The sequence below is a fragment of the Danio rerio genome, chromosome 7 (genome assembly GCF_049306965.1).
Source record: "Danio rerio strain Tuebingen ecotype United States chromosome 7, GRCz12tu, whole genome shotgun sequence".
NCBI classification, from domain to species: Eukaryota; Metazoa; Chordata; class Actinopteri; order Cypriniformes; family Danionidae; genus Danio; species Danio rerio.
The window spans coordinates 41,336,349-41,353,394 of NC_133182.1; the positions used below are offsets into that span (position 1 = coordinate 41,336,349).

At 36.7% G+C, this 17,046-nt stretch overlaps 1 protein-coding gene and 1 long non-coding RNA gene across 2 annotated transcripts in view; one reads left to right on the forward strand and one right to left on the reverse strand.

Moving 5' to 3' along the window:
- Positions 1 to 17,046, forward strand: part of si:dkey-151p11.2 — a gene marked incomplete at its 5' end in the record, with an annotated part of 49,419 nt that overhangs the window by 25,013 nt on the left and 7,360 nt on the right.
- en2a (engrailed homeobox 2a) lies at positions 594 to 5,140 on the reverse strand. Its single transcript, NM_131044.2, has 2 exons — positions 4,343 to 5,140; positions 594 to 2,696 (listed from the first exon to the last, which is right to left on the reverse strand). Exons 1-2 carry the CDS (start codon positions 4,821 to 4,823, stop codon positions 2,380 to 2,382), a joined length of 798 nt encoding a protein of 265 aa, NP_571119.2. The 5' UTR covers positions 4,824 to 5,140; the 3' UTR covers positions 594 to 2,379.

The window sequence follows — 17,046 nt, forward strand, 5'->3', positions numbered from 1 at the left end:
GTCTGTTTGTAATTTTATCATGATGACGTTTTTAAAGGATTTATGGACCAAAGTCAAAGTTGACCAGAGCCCAAATATTTTTAATTGTCGTCATGCTCATTAGACAAAATACAGGGTCACAACAAAGTGTTGCTGATATGGGTTTAACCAAAAATAAACAAACAAACAAATAAATAAATAATAATAATTATAAAAATACAAATAAATAATATTAATATTAATTCTACTAGGCTATACTACTAATCATAGCAATGATAATAATTATTGTGATAACACTAATAATGACTATAAAAAAATAAAACGTTCAAAGGGCCAGTGTTTTAGTGTTTTATTTTTTATATGGGCTCATGGATCTCTGCAGTGCTTCTCCACTGTCTTACTGCTGAGGGTGCATCAGCGACTCACTCCTGATTTGGTAAAGCTTTGTGTGCCAGCGCCGTGACGTCATGTCCGCTGGGCTCAGCTCCCATTTGATGAGAGCATGGCACGTTCTTTCAACCAAAGAGTGAGATAGGGCAGGAGCGTGAGATAGGCATTAAATCTCATAGAAGCCACAAATAAATGCATTTAAAAGACTTTGAGAATTATTATTATTATTATTCATATTGTTTATTTAATTCTTATCAAGATTTCAGGAGGCAGTTAATTACACAATTAATACGTAGGTACGTGATACAAATTATTTACACATATAACAAACAGTACCTGTAAACACAAAATAAAAATAGCATTGTATTATCTCAATTTTTTTCATTTCAGCTTTCAACATAGCTTTTATAGATAGATCTTCGCTGATGAGTAAATTCATTAGGTCGTATATCAGATAGAAGGCCATATTCATAGATATGCTCATATGCAATTGAACTAATACTGTTTCTCTGATTCGGCACAGTTCTGTGATATTAAGTTCGCACTTGAACTTGTAAGGCAAAGTGTGTTAGGTTTGGTGGCTATATAGTCACACACTCTTTTCAGGTGTAAAACAAAGATTCGACAAGTAAAAAAAATCCACAATTTGGTATATGGATACAGTCTGCAACTTAAATCTCGATCATACCCTTTTTTACTTTTCTAAACACGCGTGAATATGCCTAATATGACAATTTGCAGCTTTCATGCAAAGGCCCCAATACCGCTTTATTCACATAAAGAAGTTATTGCAATATAAATAAGCAATTTAAACACCTTAGAAATCTACTCTCACATAAAAAGCAACACCGGTCATTGGATAAAGTTTTTTTTCTTCCTTAATATAATCTATATAAATACATAACAAATATGAAGTCAACATTAAAACAGTATTTTAACATCTGTCATACAGTAAACAGCTGGTTTGCTTATTTTTTATTCGATAGTTGTGTGTGTTTGTGTTTTATATATAGCTGTATATTTATATATTTGTTTATATTTCTGTGTGATGTGTTGTGGCGCTTACCCTGGCTTCAGTCAAGAGTGCGCATAAGCGAAATCATTGTCAGTGCTACACGATTATAGGCAGCATTTAAATGGTTAAAACATACTTTGCTACAAAAGATGATTATATTGCTCTTTTATAAAACTATGTATGCGATTTAAGACGCTGCGGTACATTTGTTTATTTAGCGCACCCAGTATTTTGTGTTTTGTGTTTTGACCAGGCTATGAAGGTTAGTTCAATGTTATTTCGAAAATATTAGGCTAGTTCACATGTAGTTCAACCAGATAACCTACAATGCACTGTTAAACAAGTTTTGTGATTTCTTCCTCCTCCATTTCACTCTTTTAAATTAGCCAGGCTAAGACTGTGAACTTATTTACAATAAAAAGGACAGTGTTTCTTCTCAGTTTCCTTTTTTCTGTTTGTTAAAAAATCCTGCTGAGATCCGAACGATTGCTGCGTCCATTTCGTATCAAACATCAAACCAAATAATACGAAAAACGTGGAAAAAACAAGTCTAACGCATTTCATAGTACTCACAGTTGCCTGGATGCAGCAGAAAAGACTCTTTGGACTTAAGCAAGGTTTCGCGCAATGTTTTTTTTCTCACATAAACTGACATAAATGTATATATAAACGCCCGTTGCGCTAATAGCGCTTGGTTCTGGTGACATGACAAAGAGCGATAGAAACACTTGTTTCTAACATAGACACTCTATCCAAGTGCAAACAACGGCACGTATAGCCTATTTTTGAAATAATTTGACCATTATTTCATAAGAGAATTGTGTTCAATAAATGTACTTTGACATAATTCGATATAGCCTCTATTTTAACGTCAGTAATGCTGGTATATTTATTAACTGGCCCTTTATTCTTTTGAATTATTGCATTGTAAATATAACCTTGCCCCCCACCCGGTCCACCCCACCCATCTCTTCCCCCTCCCCGCTCTCTCTGCCTCAGTCACTGTCTGATTTGTCCTCCTTTGACGTGGTGCTGTGGTTGTACAGTCCCTGTGCCATCAGGTGTATTGCCAGACCGTTCTTGACGCCGCTGGCCTTTTTGATTTTGGCCCGCTTGTTTTGGAACCAGATTTTGATCTGAGATTCGTTGAGGCCCAGTTCCTGCGCCAGGCTTTGCCGCCGCTGCTCGGTCAGGTAGCGGTTGGTCTGGAACTCGGCCTTGAGTCTCTGAAGCTGCTCCGCCGTGAAGGCCGTGCGTGGTCGTTTGTCTTCTTTACTTGCGGCTTTCTTCTTTGGTTTACGAGACCTGGGACCTGCGTGCACCAATGAAACAACAAGTCGTTTAAAAACGCGAAGCACACACTGTGCAGCAAGCTAAATTTAATATGCGTTTGTGTTCATGCATGGTCTGGTGTGAGGTTGCATTAAACATGTTCAATGGAGTGCTGTAATTTATGAATCTGTTTTACGTAGGCTTTGCTTTATTTATTTATTTTGCGTCACGCTTGGGTGTGAGCAGTAGCCTAGCCTATAGATCTCTCTCTCTCTCTCTCTCTCCCTCTCCCTCTCCCTCTATCTGTAAAGCTATGTAGTCCAGTGAATGCTACATTAATAGCTAATGCGGGAAACCTCAGAGATGAAGCGGAATATTGATGAGGGATTCGCGCATTGCTCTATATAAGACATTTTTTGGTTAAAAGTCTAATTTTAGGTATAGAAATGCATTGAGTGAGGTTATATGGCGACCATACTTGGATTTAACCCATTCATCGTTGTAAATGTTTATGGTTCGTGATTGTAGAGCACTCTAAGAAACTAAACGCAAAATAAAATCTGGTTTACGCGATGGAAAGAGCTCCGACTACAGTTGCAAACTATTTTAAAGAATATTCTAGTATTAAAAAATCGAGAAAGAATTGACGTTAAACAGCTTACTTTTTAACGCGAAAATCAGATGAAATATCGGCGCAATTTTTTTTCTACACTATTAAAAGTAGTAAACAGGCCGAATGATTTCCCTGAACGAACATTGAATCATATAACCTACTCATGAAATACAGTCACAAATATCAACCAACCAACACAGCAGAAACTGAAATGTTATATATTTCGAAAAGTAAAATAAATAAATAAATTTAATGGACTGGTGTACATGACCACTCATGCTCGAGTTTGCCACATTATATTGGCGTTTAGCATGGACATTTTCTTAAATATTGCAATTCAGTTTTAGTTAAATTAGTTTACAAAATCACCGCAAAATCCATTAACAAATGCTGTTTGGTATATAGTAAATACGAGGCCTGTTCTATTGTTGAAAAAAATATGCTAATGAAATATCAACAAAGACGAAAGGCTTACAGGGAAAAACATTTGGCAAAACCAAAAATCTATTTTTACACCAGTTCAGCATTAATATTGCATTTCAATAGAATTTCATTTATTTAGTATTATTAAAAGAAAATCAGTTTCTCGTCTGTTTATTCACTCTCTTCATTAATATGACAACAAATACATTATCATTATCACTCCACGAGTAAAATAAATAAATAAATAATAATAATATACAAATATTAGTAACAACAAAAAAACTTACTTAATTGTTGAAACTACTTACTGGTCGTTTACATTGACGGCCAAAACATTTTATTGTTTTTGGGACCTTTTGTCGTTTTATTTAATTATATAGGTACAGTCATAATATGTTAGTGACCCATAAATATTCAGGTACATAAAATATGCGCAAAATTTAAATAACCAAAATACTTAGTGAACTGTAAATATTTGTACTAGTATAACTTGTTCCATCACTTGGGGGTTGTTTTTAGAAACTGACCTTTTAAATTTGGTGGATATACGTGATTAGAATTAAATATAGTGCAATTATAACTCTTGTAGTGCTTTGCATAAATGTAACTATTTCTTGGCACATGCTATGAAAAAATAGAGGTAAGCGTACCTGACGACGGCCTGTCCGAGTAGCGTGTGCAGTAAACCCAAGCGGGCCACAGCATACCCTGACCAGTCTGTCCGTTTGAATTGCTCTGTGAACTATCCGATTCTGAACCCAAGCACTGATCCACATTCTCCCCGCGGGGCTTCAGGGGTTCTTCGCTCTCTATCTCTGCCTCCTTTCCTCCGCTGCTCGTATGCGTTGTGGAAGCTTCTTCCGCTGGTACAGTACTTCCCACCTGTCCCGTGCTTGGACCCGTAGGGTTGTGATTCTCTCGTGCGCCGTGATTGTCCTCATAGCGCGTAATATTCGCTTCTTTTTTACGGCCAAAATCTGGTCGCAGGATGTTGTCGATGAAGAAGTTTGTGATTCGGTGTGGCAGCTGCAGGTTTCCTGGAGCTTGTAAAAGGGGTCGTATGGCACTGTTGGACTCGTCCGACGCTCCTCGCTGTTCCACGTCTCTTGCGCTCTGCTCATTCTCATCCATGCTGAGACGCACTTTCCACCTTCCGTCCTTAACCCTTTATCGCTCTCCCGCACTCTGGCAGTCGCACCCCACTCCACGGGCGACTCCGTCCACTTTGTTCACTTCAGGAAAAAAAAAATTCAAAACGGCCAAAAAACTGTCAGTGAGTTTTAGCGACAGTAAAAAGCCTTTGCGCACCGTGGTCACAAAGGAAAAACATAGTTACGCCTTCCAAACACGGAATGTTTGCAGTTTAAGGTTGATGAACCGTAACTTGCCAGTTTGGTGCTACTGGTTTGCTGCGCAGTGCAACTAGCGAGGCTTCAGTGGCTACTCTGAGGACAGAGAAGTGGGGCTCCTTACTGCTCCTGAAATACTTTCACTCCGGATTTTTGTTCTTATTTTTAATACGAGCCCCCAGTGACGTTACACTCCGGTATCCTAGACACGTGCCTTTGGCCAATAGAACATGCTGGAGCTGATCACGTGCACCTGATTCGAGAGTAACAGACAACACTCATCCTTGCACTTTTAAAGACACAGTGCTTCACCAAAATACAAATTCGGGCAGTGCCAAAACGCAGCCTGCATACTGAACACGATCTTCACGATTTTCCTTTTTAATCGGAGGTTTGCATGTAGCGTAATTATCATTTCTATCCATTTTTTGTATGAATAATTTGAATTTGGTCAAGGCAACTCACTCTCCGAACGCACTCACGAAACCGCAGATTTTTTTTTTTCAATTACCGTTTTTGCACTAGTTTATTGTCAGTATTGTTACGTTTTAGTATATGCGAAAAGTTTTGTCAAAATTAATTTGTTGCAGTTTGATAAAGTCGAAAAAACGGTTGGCTATGCAAAACAGAATGCGTCAAACCAAAACGAGTGGATGAGAAATCGTTTCCATAATGGGGTGCTTACTGTTTCCAAACCGCAATAAACATTACTGTGAAATTTTTGACGAGGACGTGTATAGTATTTACTTCCATGAGTTATACAAGTTGGCTAGTATTGTGAATGGTACACAAATTCACATGATATACAGCGATGCAGTTTTTCGAAGAATCACGAGTACGCACTATTTTACGCGCTTTACACTGCACACTAATCAGAAAAAGTAAACTATGACAGACGAAGCTCTGTTTGCATCTGTCTAGGAGAACATACTTTAATGCAATGACTGGACCCCCATATCTTTGGACGGAAACTATTTTTATTAAAGAATGCCAATCTGCGTATTGTCGCGCCAAAAAATAAAAAAAATAAAAAATGAAGTAGAACTTTTCTTTGATTTCTATTCTTTATAACTCTTAACCAGAGCCTATGCACTATTGAAAAGGATGAAACCTTGTAGTAATGCAAATGGCGATGCAGATGGTTCCTTTTAAGGCTTTCTGTACCATAGAGCAGCAAATCCATCATCGCGCGCAATTGGTTTGGAATTCATTTTATTTCTCTTTATTCGCAGTAATCCGTCATAGAGTCGTTATGTGTATGATAAATGACGCCATAGCAATGATGTTCAATGTGCATTGACTGTGGCCTTTACTGCATATCGCATCGAAATCAACAATAACCATTGGTTCGCATTGTGTTCTTGCACCTTTAATATCACATTTTGTAAAGACATCATTCTGTTGTAACTGGCTGTATAGATGGTAAGTCTAGCTTCTGCCATTAAACGTGCAGTATGGCTTTTCTAACTAAAGAGGTTTCTCAAGAGGCCTTCTATGATTGCATGCTCATTAGGAAGTTTCTCTGGCGAGCCAACACCGTGCAGTCTCATCAAATTAGTGCCTTCTATCTGCCTAACCACCTTTAACTAACAAGGCATAGGCTACCTATTTTCCATTTTCATTGATTATTTTCTCCATTCAATAACATTTTTAAATACAGTCTGAATATAAATACTTGTTATATTTCGGTTACTGCTGTTTAACTGCGAAGCATTGATTGTTATTTTAGGGAATAAACTGGTTAAAAATGTATTTGGTCATGTTTTTATATTGGCTAGCCTGCATTCATACGCATGCTCTATTGTTGCTCCACGAAGATCCCCGACAACAGCCGTTTGAATAGACCATGGCGGTAGCCACAATAGCCACCGGCCTGTCGTACAGCTCTTCTCAAGAGTGGAAATGGACACGGCGCTAATCTAAGGGTCTTCAAGGATGCTTTGGCTTTAATGACAGGGGATGTACTTCTACAACGATTTTAAATCATCCACAGATATTAACCATAGACTCCATGCGCGGAATTGGTGAAAGACAATGGAGCGGTTGACAGATCGCAAGCGCCGCAGCCTGCCCTCTGTTGCGCTACAGCGCTGAAAGCCTCACCCTGGTTTGGCGGAGTTGTATTTTTACGCTTTTATTTCTCATTTGCAAATAGAACAATTTATTATCAGAAATGCATAAATATTTATATGTATTTGCCATAAAAATGAATCATGCCAGCATTAATAGTGAATAAAAATAAAAGCACATCAGTTCAACAAATCATTGATGTGCGATAAGAGATGCTGTAAATGAACCATCCCCGTCACCTCCTTTACCCTCTACATCTGCTGCTTCATCCTCTACTGTATGTAGCCTATCCTGTGATTTCACTCAACCAATATGAGGCGCCCCCTCCCATAACAACAGAACACAGGTTAAGCGATGCAAGCACGTATAGCTTTACTGCTGGTGTACAGCAACGGAATATGATACATGTATCTAATCCATTTATCAAATGTAAATCCTGTACCTTCTTATAATTTTTTAAATCAGGTGTTTCATATCACGTTGATTATAAGAGCTTTTGGTGCTCTTGTTTACTATAACTGCACTGGTGCCACTTGCAAAACCCTGGGCATAAGTTAAATTTTATGTTTATATTAGTCATGATATGGCACTATTCTTTGCGTCTTTTGTGTTGTATGTGTAGCATTAGCCGTGCGCACGGGCAGGTTCACGTGCGCTTTCTGTGTATGGCGTTCTCCAATGTATACCCGAGGGGACATTTTATTGACGTATCCTTATTCACTAACATATTCGAGATTTTCTATTCCATTCCACGGTATTGAAACATGACTGACATTTCACCCCTCCATGAAAATTTAAAGAATTTAATATTGTCTACATACCACCCGCTTTCCACCTTTGAAACGTCAAAACAGTGAAGAAGCAAGGCATTTTGAATAATCTACTAATACATCAAAATACTAAGGTAACGTTAGAGCTCCCAATAAGGGGGTCAATTGGGTTGAATTTGTAAACACTGGTCTCAGTAACATTTCCTTCACGCTGGTTAATGAATTTGGTGTCTTTTAAAAATCAGGTAAATTATGTGCAACTTTGCACTTTTATTTAGCTTTTGGTGATATTTTGGAAATATCTGTTTATACAAAGTTTTTTGTGTTTTCAATGTTATATTTTGTACCAGTATCAATATCATTTATTCCATTTCATTTCAGTTAATTGTATGTCATATTTAATAAAATTTTATATGGATGTTTTACGTTTCCATGACACAGTCAAGGTCTATATCGTCCAGAGCAATTCAACTTAAGTGGATAAATATTATTGAAAATAGTTTAAAAGAGGACGGTCAATCATTTATTACGCTTTGAATGCAAAAGTGTTTTCCAGCCAACAACCAACTGAACTAACTGAAATGCCCACGGTCTTCACGTCGATAAAAGTCAAAGAGGGCGTATATTTAAGGATAAATGCATAGTTTTCAGATGAAATGCAGAAGCCATTTAAAATGCTTCGGTTGATCAACTGAACATACCAGCATAAACAACACAATCTGTTTCAATGTGTAGATAAAAAACACCACAACCAAATAGTGTTATACATAAATGCTATCCTTTCTGCTATTAAAAAGACCGATGACCTGTCGAAGTCCCTAGACATATAGCGATATAAGAGTATGAGTATGAGTGTAATGCTGTTTTATTTGAATGGATGTTTTGTACCAGTTTATCCCAGTAATGCCTTGTTTGACCCTCAGTGTGTAATCTTTAGGCTGTTATGCCCTTGCACAGTATATGCCACTAGCTCAGTCACTACAATAGATGCTGACGCGCTGCCTCGGTTTGTGAATGGTCGCTCTGGTGTGTGTGTGCGCGTGTGTGCGCGAGCCCTGGTGATCATAGAGCTTGCAGTCTGATATAAAGGATAACACACCCCCCTCAACTCTCTCACTCTCTGGCTTTCAAAGACACACAAACACTTACACGAACACGGTCAGTCAAAGCACGCCTGCGATATGAGTCCTGACACCATGCATGGCAGGATCCAGCCCAGCCAACCACAAGTCTAGGATCTGCAATGACATGGTGGTGACAGTTATTTTCAATGTTACTCCAGTATATGTTTTCCTCATAAAGATTTGAAAGATATTTAAAATTCAAATATTCTATTTAGAATCTAATATTCAAATCTAAGATTAGCGTTTCCACACCTGAGGAATGCAAATCAACGCGTCAGAAATGATATTTGCAATAGGCTGTCTGTAATCCACCGCCCAATATCTGGTCCAATAATAAAAAGTGAAACCAGTATCTCTTCGGGTATTGGTTGACATGCGTGACTGATAGCTGCTGCTTGTTTTAAATCCAAATTCCCCCTTCAAAGCAGGGAACTGTCGGGGTCCGGATCCTAGCAGAGTGGACACTTTGAAAACGCCGTGAGGATAGAGTTGATAGGTTTTAATTCCCTTAATTCTAAAGCGTCTGATCGTCCTGGCGTAAATAAGTCTCCTTCAGTCTTGCTGTCCCTGACCCACCGTGCATGTGGCGTCCTCCACAAACCTAATTAAGGCTCTTTAGATGGGATCAAGTTAATTGAATGCTACTCCCATCTTGAGACTCTTTGGGAGAAAATGGCTTCATTGACAGTCAAAGCTTTAGTTTTGTATCTATCGCCAGTCATCCAACCTAGAAGCTTGAAGATTTCAGTGAAACGGGACAAAACGGTTTTGCGTGCTTAAGAATAGCCCCTTTCCCTGCAGTTGACGTTAAAAATCATTGATGATGCTCAAAATATGTTCAGACGTCTAATGTCGGATGGCTTTTCATAAACAAGAAAGTGCCACAGGTGCATTTTCACTTTCACAAATACCAAGCATTTGCTCTCCGTGAAAACTCACATTTAGAGTACCTCTCAGACATGTCAGCCCATATTATATTTCATTAACATCACGGATCAAACGCATTTTCTCAAATTGCTTTGAGACCAGTTGCCAGTTTACGAAAGTGGAAATCTTGTTTAAAAAAAAGGTGGCTTTAAAACATCTATGTTTAATATGGATTCATAAGTTGTATTTAGTTAAATACATACTTATTTAAAAAAAAAAGAAACAAAAGAAAAACTAAAAACGGAATTATTTAACAATTTAATATAAAATTTATATTTTAAATTTATATATTTTAATATTCGTAACATTTTTAATAATATTATGTTGTTTATATTAATCTGTTGACCATGACAGGAATCCACTAATAAATGCTCGAGTGTGATAAATTATTTTTGTTAGGCTAATTATTCAGTTGATTTATTCAGTGTTATAGATATGTACAACTTACAAGTTTGCTCTGCTGTGGACAGTTTAGTCTTTTACTGTTTTCATTTTCTAATTTTACTAAGACCAATGGCATGTTTGTTAAATAAAAGATGTAATCTGCATTTCGTTTGTTTAGTGAGAAGTACGAGATTACATGATAGAATATTTCCCCCTTTTTAGAAGTGTATTTTCATTAAATTGTTTAAATAAAAAAAATCCATAAAGTTGAAACATAATTGAACTTTTTACTTAACACTCTATATTCTTGCCTTTTCCTTAATTTTAGATAATGGGTCTAATGTTTCCAACCAAACACTTGGAATCAACATGAAATCAGAATTTGTTAATAATAAAGCAAGTTTCGTTTTACGTTCTAGTTTATTTGAAGATTACCCGTTTTAATGTAATATTTGATATTCCAAATTACACATAGCGTTGAATGTCGTTTAAAGTCAAATAAATTAATCTCCCTAGTAAAACAAATTCCTGAGTGTTTGCTAAATTTGTAGCAGCATTGTAACTTTATTCTAACATAAAAATAGTAAAATTATAACATAATTCTTCTCAGTAATTCTGCTAAATAGGCAGCAGTAATCATTGCAACCTTGTTGAAAGAGTGTAACATTGTTATTCTCCGTAATTTTGCTAAATATGGAGCAGTAATCATTGTAAACGTTGAAACATTGTAATTCTTCTCAGTATTTCTGCTAAATCCGGAGTAGTAATTGCAACTTTGTTGTAAGATTGTAACATTGTAATTCTTCTCAGTAATTCTGCTAAAGGGAGCAGAAATCAATGTAACTTTCTGTTGCAACTTTTTTTACAATGTAATTCTTCTCACAGTAATTCTCTTCTCTATTATTTAAAAGTGCCATACTAATCTGTAGAATATTTTACGCTATGGTTTCTCTGGAGGTCATTCGTCATGTGTAGGTAGCCTACAGACACCGCATAGCGCCAAATATCCTTTTTTACATATGACGAAAATGTTAAATCAAACCGCTGCTTTTTAAAAAGGACATCCATATGCAGAGCGAAGGTCCGTCCATGTTTAATTATGAATAAATGTTATTTTTTTATATGAACTCTTCAAGTAACAAAAACATCTCATTTGAAACGAATAAACACCGCGTGATTACAGATTTGTGTCCTTGTTTTAAAAAAGACAGTTGTAATGAATAAATTGGCATGCGTAAAAACCCGCAAAAAACACTAAGAAACAATAATGCAAATTACATTAAAACGCACTTGGTCCATATGTGCTACCTGTGTCGATGCCTGCACACACCCTGGGTGGGTAGCAGGGCGCTATCCTGGTTTCTTCGCGGGAGTTTAGATGCTTCAAATTCCATTGGCACCTGTTTCGCGCGCTTGTGATTGTTTACGACCCCTGCGACAAGTGTGGCGCGTGACTAGCCCGGTAATCACTTGTCGCTAAACACTTTGCCCACTTCCACCTTACTGTGCACTTGTTGCTTAATTCCCGTTAGCGCTTCACTCATTTTTTGTAAATGCTAGTGTACAATTACACATTCATGATGGTATTTCATCCTACAGTACAAATCATAAAAAGTGACACGTTGGCCAATTAATAAAATGGCTAATATAATGTTGGTTAATATAATATAACAAGCCTAAAATAGTGAAATAAAGTTGTGTATTCAATTTTAAGCTAATTTTAAACTTGGAGTTTTCGCTTGCACTACTACTTAAGAACAGAAAACAGGTTGAATTGTCTTCGTGTGTGGCATCACTAATCATATCTTCAGATTCAGCATGTATATATAGTCTAGAGAAGAGGCTGATTCCATGTGTCGTGTGCCCCACCTTTAACCTAACCCCTAAGATATTTATTTTGACCACAGCTGAGACGAAAGGGCTTCTTGAAACGAGGCCCTTTACCAGTTGCCAATCATGGCATGAACATGATGGGATTTGCGGTCAAAGGTCTCAGGATGTTTTTTTTCCTCCCCGATTGCGTTTAAAGTTTTGAATGCAGAATATAATTTTTATCTGAGATATTTTCAGAGTGGCTGGGGTATTTTTTTCTTTACCCCAGTGTCCCCTTCCTCTCTGAGAAAGTTGGAGTCCTCTTTTGTGCGTCTGTACTCGACCGGAACCTGCTCCGTCCACAGCTGCTCCTGCTTTGTGATGGGGAATGCGTCATTTCACCATCTTTCACACACACTAATCTATTTATCCCCACTTCCCTGTTTTTCCACTTCTCTGTATTCTTCATTCGATTTAAGAATATTCCGGTAGGCTGTATAAGCTGCCTTTCCCTTTTGGGATTCATAAATTTGACATCACTTGTCAAAGTAAAAAAGAATCTATCCACAGCGTTTCTGAAGAATTAAGATTTGTTTTACCATATTTAAATTCGACTTGCCATAAAGGTAGGCTATATTGAATTTTTGGATGGCTAAAATGACTCAGTTGAACTAAAAGATGAAAGAAGACGTGAAGATGAAGGTGACTGTCCCGATAATTGTTTAATAACGAATTATAGGGCGGAAGTGAGAGGTGGAAGTGATGCTCCGGTGGGTTAGATATAAAGGTTTTCATCTCCGTTTCACTATTGTGTTCAGTCTAGACCGCCCGCTTTTCTTTCCTTCTGCTGCTCTCATGAAAGGTGAACGTTTAATGACGGTGAATAGGGTGGTGGGCATGCAGGCTTTTTAGATCTACCGAGAGTTAAAACATGGTTCAGCAAAGATTTTAATAATTACTGGTTTGTTTGGGCCTTATTCATGCATTTCATTCACTTCAACTTTAAAAAGATTATATTATATTATTTGTAGGTGTGTGTGTGTGTGCTTCAACACTACCCACAATATAAAAAAAATTATATAAACAGCATGACTGCATATGATTTTAGTTTATTGTAACTTATTAAATTAGATTAATCGTGTTCTAACTTAATTTATAAGTTATGCAAGCAGTTTTAAGTTAGTTTAACATAAGTTCAATGGATTCATAAGCTTATGAAAATGTACCTATTCTTTTCTTTCTTTCTATGAGTCAAGTAACAGTTTTTTTTTTATTGAATAGAGACATAATGAATATTATATAACATATGCTCTGGAATTAGGCAGAATTCCTGTTGAATTCCCGTTGAACTTTATTTATATATATTAAAAAACTTGAAAATTTGATCTTTCTTTTGATTTTTTAACTGATTTATTTATTGGTCTTTCTCCTTGTAGATTAAACAGTCAAAGATGCCCTGAACAAAGGGTTTGCAGCACAGGCCTTGTATTAGAGTGTGTCTTCATGTGCTTGATTAGGTTGTAATAGTGGCAGGCCTAACGGCAGTCAGCAGACAGTTAATCCCAGACCGTAATGCCATGTGTATTTCATTTGCACTGTAAAGGATTTGTGCGGATCAGACGCTTCATGTGTCACCACCTGATATTTACTTTTCTGACTGCAGCCGTCACAGAACTGTGAAATTCATTCCACTGCACACAAGAGGGAAGTATGTTTGATTTTCATTTGTACAATGCCTGAAGAATATCACCTTTAATCTTCATTATTCAACATTGTTGATATAAAGTGCCTCAGCAGTAAATGACCGACCTAATCTCTGTATCATCATCATTCACTTTTATGCTCCTGCTGATCAATAGCATTCCTGCCAAAAGATTTTTTTTTTATTGCGAGCCATTTGGCATTTATTAGATCATTTGTGAATCCTAAATGCTATAAACTGTAACTAAATTGTATTCTGAAGGAAAGATTTTGTTATAGTGACAGCTACACCTTTGATTACTGTTAAACGTGTAAATCCGTTGACCTTGGCCCTCCCTACTGAAAAGCAATTTGCCACCACCTATACTATAAGAGAACTTGTCTTGAATCCGTAAACCAATTAGAACAGGCAAGGCTGAATCAGACTGACTGAGGCGAATGGAAGTCCTGGTCAGTTGTGAGGGGTGAGACATGTTTAAATGCCAAACTGGCATTTGAATGGCATCGCGGGCAATTTGGACTGAAATGGTGCTGTCTTTTTTTTTCTTTCTTTTTTTTTTTGCACCCTCCTGTAACACCGTCACTGGTCTGTGTCCCATTAGGTCTAATTCTTCAATTCATTATCTTGCTACCCTCAAAGATTGAGTGAGACGGTGATGAGACACTGAGCGAGAGATACAGAGTGAAAGAATGGAGATAGATTGTCATTTTGGCTTAACATGCACACGTCAATCTTTGGGATCAGTGACAGTGTTGACTGAGGCAGAAATTATTTCACAGCCTGGCGGTCCAATTTAAGATAATTTTGTTAGTTGAAAAAGACAGCGGTTCATTTTGTCTCTGTTTTCATTATGGATTTGTCTAATTGTGCATGCTTCTATATGGCTTTCCAGGTGCAGGACCTTTAAAAAGGCTTGTGTAATCTATAATTTCTTAGTGTCTCATTCCTTTTTTGTTAATTCATTCTGTTTTTCTTTCTCTTTTTTTCATCCCTCCACTCCCCGTCATCTCTCCTCCACTTCCCTGTCCTCTTGTACTCCTGTGCTAGTTCAGTCAGAAGCCAAAGAAATGTCAGGGGTGAGTTCAATAAGTCTGGGTAATTGCGATTCTGTCTTCTCGTCCGTTCGACTGAATCATCTTCCATTAGAAGAGTGGTGGGGGGGCCCTTACCCAGGGCCAAAGAGCAATCTAAATCCTCAACGCCTGTTAAAACCTCTGCAAGTCATCTCCATACAAACATGTGGAAAATCTACTAACACACACAAACATTTCTTTTGTTATTTTGCTGTTCTTTATCTGAGGATTGCACCTTTATTTGACCAATGGTAATATTTACACAAAAGAGAATGTAGACTTAACATTTTTTTTTGGCGACAGTCTTCAGGATAAACCCCACATGGACTCAGAGTATATCAGTACTATTTTTTTATGTATTGCTCTCAGTGGCTGAATATAATTCTGTTGTAACTTTAAAAAATAATTTATTACTGTTCTTTATTTTGCAAGTTTTTCTGTTTGTCAACTTCAAAATAATGTTTATTTAAAGTCGTTTTTGTTTTATTAACCCCTAATGTAACATAAGTCATTGTTCTTGTCAGTGCAATGTTGATTCAGTTAAATTCTTTCATTGCCCTTAAGTATCTTAAACAGAATAGTGAAGAAAATTTTAAGGTGTTTGCTAATGCTATTTGTGAATTGATTTTTTTTCAACTATTTGCGAAAAATTTTAAATTCTAAATATAGTTACTCTTATGCCTGCTACACGTTGTCGAAAACCTGACGCATTTTCATGTTAAGAATGGTAAGTTTATAAATGATAACATAATCCCCAAAAAACGTCCAAATTTAGGAATTTGAGTAGTTTACACCACTGTATAATTCTGTATTTATCAAGTAGAACAGTTACTGAATATTAAATATTTCGCTTCTTAATTCTTCTAAATTACCTTGCTCTTTTAACTGTAAACCCGACATGTGGTCCAGCTTCTTCTCTGAACAGTAAATCCCGCCCACTTTGATCTGATTGGAGATCTTAATCTTCCTGATATTGACGAGCACTGATAGACCAGCCTAAATGTAACTTTTTAAAACCTTTCTGTAATCTTAAAAAGAGCAGCAGTGCAATGATTTCAAATGTTTGGGGGAAGTTTTTAATGTTGTAGGGACTGGGGGTGTCGATCAGGGTGTCGCCTACTATGAAAAGTTGGAGTGCTGTGTCATTTAATCAATGTTATTACTGTGTTATTTTTGTGTGCAATATCATCCAGAAAAAAATTTACTATAATATCGCAACTAAGCACTCTTGCAAATTCGGTGGCGCAGACTGTCACACATCATGCTTTTTGTGTTATATGTAGAGACAACACCTCTCACCCAATGACATGTTTGAGGAGGACAGACGCTATTTATGTAGCCAGGATGGGGTCTCTCTTTAGCCATTCATGCAGCGATGCTGAAAAATGTACAATACTGCCATCTGCTGGTGGTAAATCAATCCAGATTCATGAAAGCTTTCTTTGAAATGTGTTTCTTGAAATGAAGTAATTTTATTTGCTTAAAGAATATAGATATAAAATATATACAGGCACAATGCGACATTTATTTATTTTGTTGGACATCTAGTTAACCGATAGTTAGTTGTTTGAGCAAGCATTCACAAGTCCAAACACATCCATGCTAATGGTGTACATTATTATACCTTTCTGTACTGATTTCATTTTACTATTTCTGTCTGTGTTTGAATTCATTTTACAGTAAATGATGAGTGTTTGTTTTGCCAAATATAAAAAAATAAATATTTATATAATGTAATAATTCTAATATAGAATAAATTTACTTTCTGTTGACTATATTTTGCAATTACATGTCAACTGATTTTCATTAGAAGCATAGAAGTTGAGAATTCAAGCACTCTTTTGGTTAGTCTTGACTGATTGTCATGCACTTAAATATTATTTGCAATCAACAGAATATTGTACAAAGGGGGTCATTCAAATGCACATCCTAGGAAGTACCTAATTATTACTTTAGGTTAAAGTGATGAGGTTGTCATGAGGATAACAATAATGAGTATTCAAAAAGCTACTCTCCAATAGGGCAGTGTTGTTAAATACTGATTTTTCAATTCTGGTGCTAAAATATTTAAGCTGATTATACTTGGCTTAAATAATGCTAGAACCTTTATTATAGGAACATACGTTATATGCTATTTTTTCTA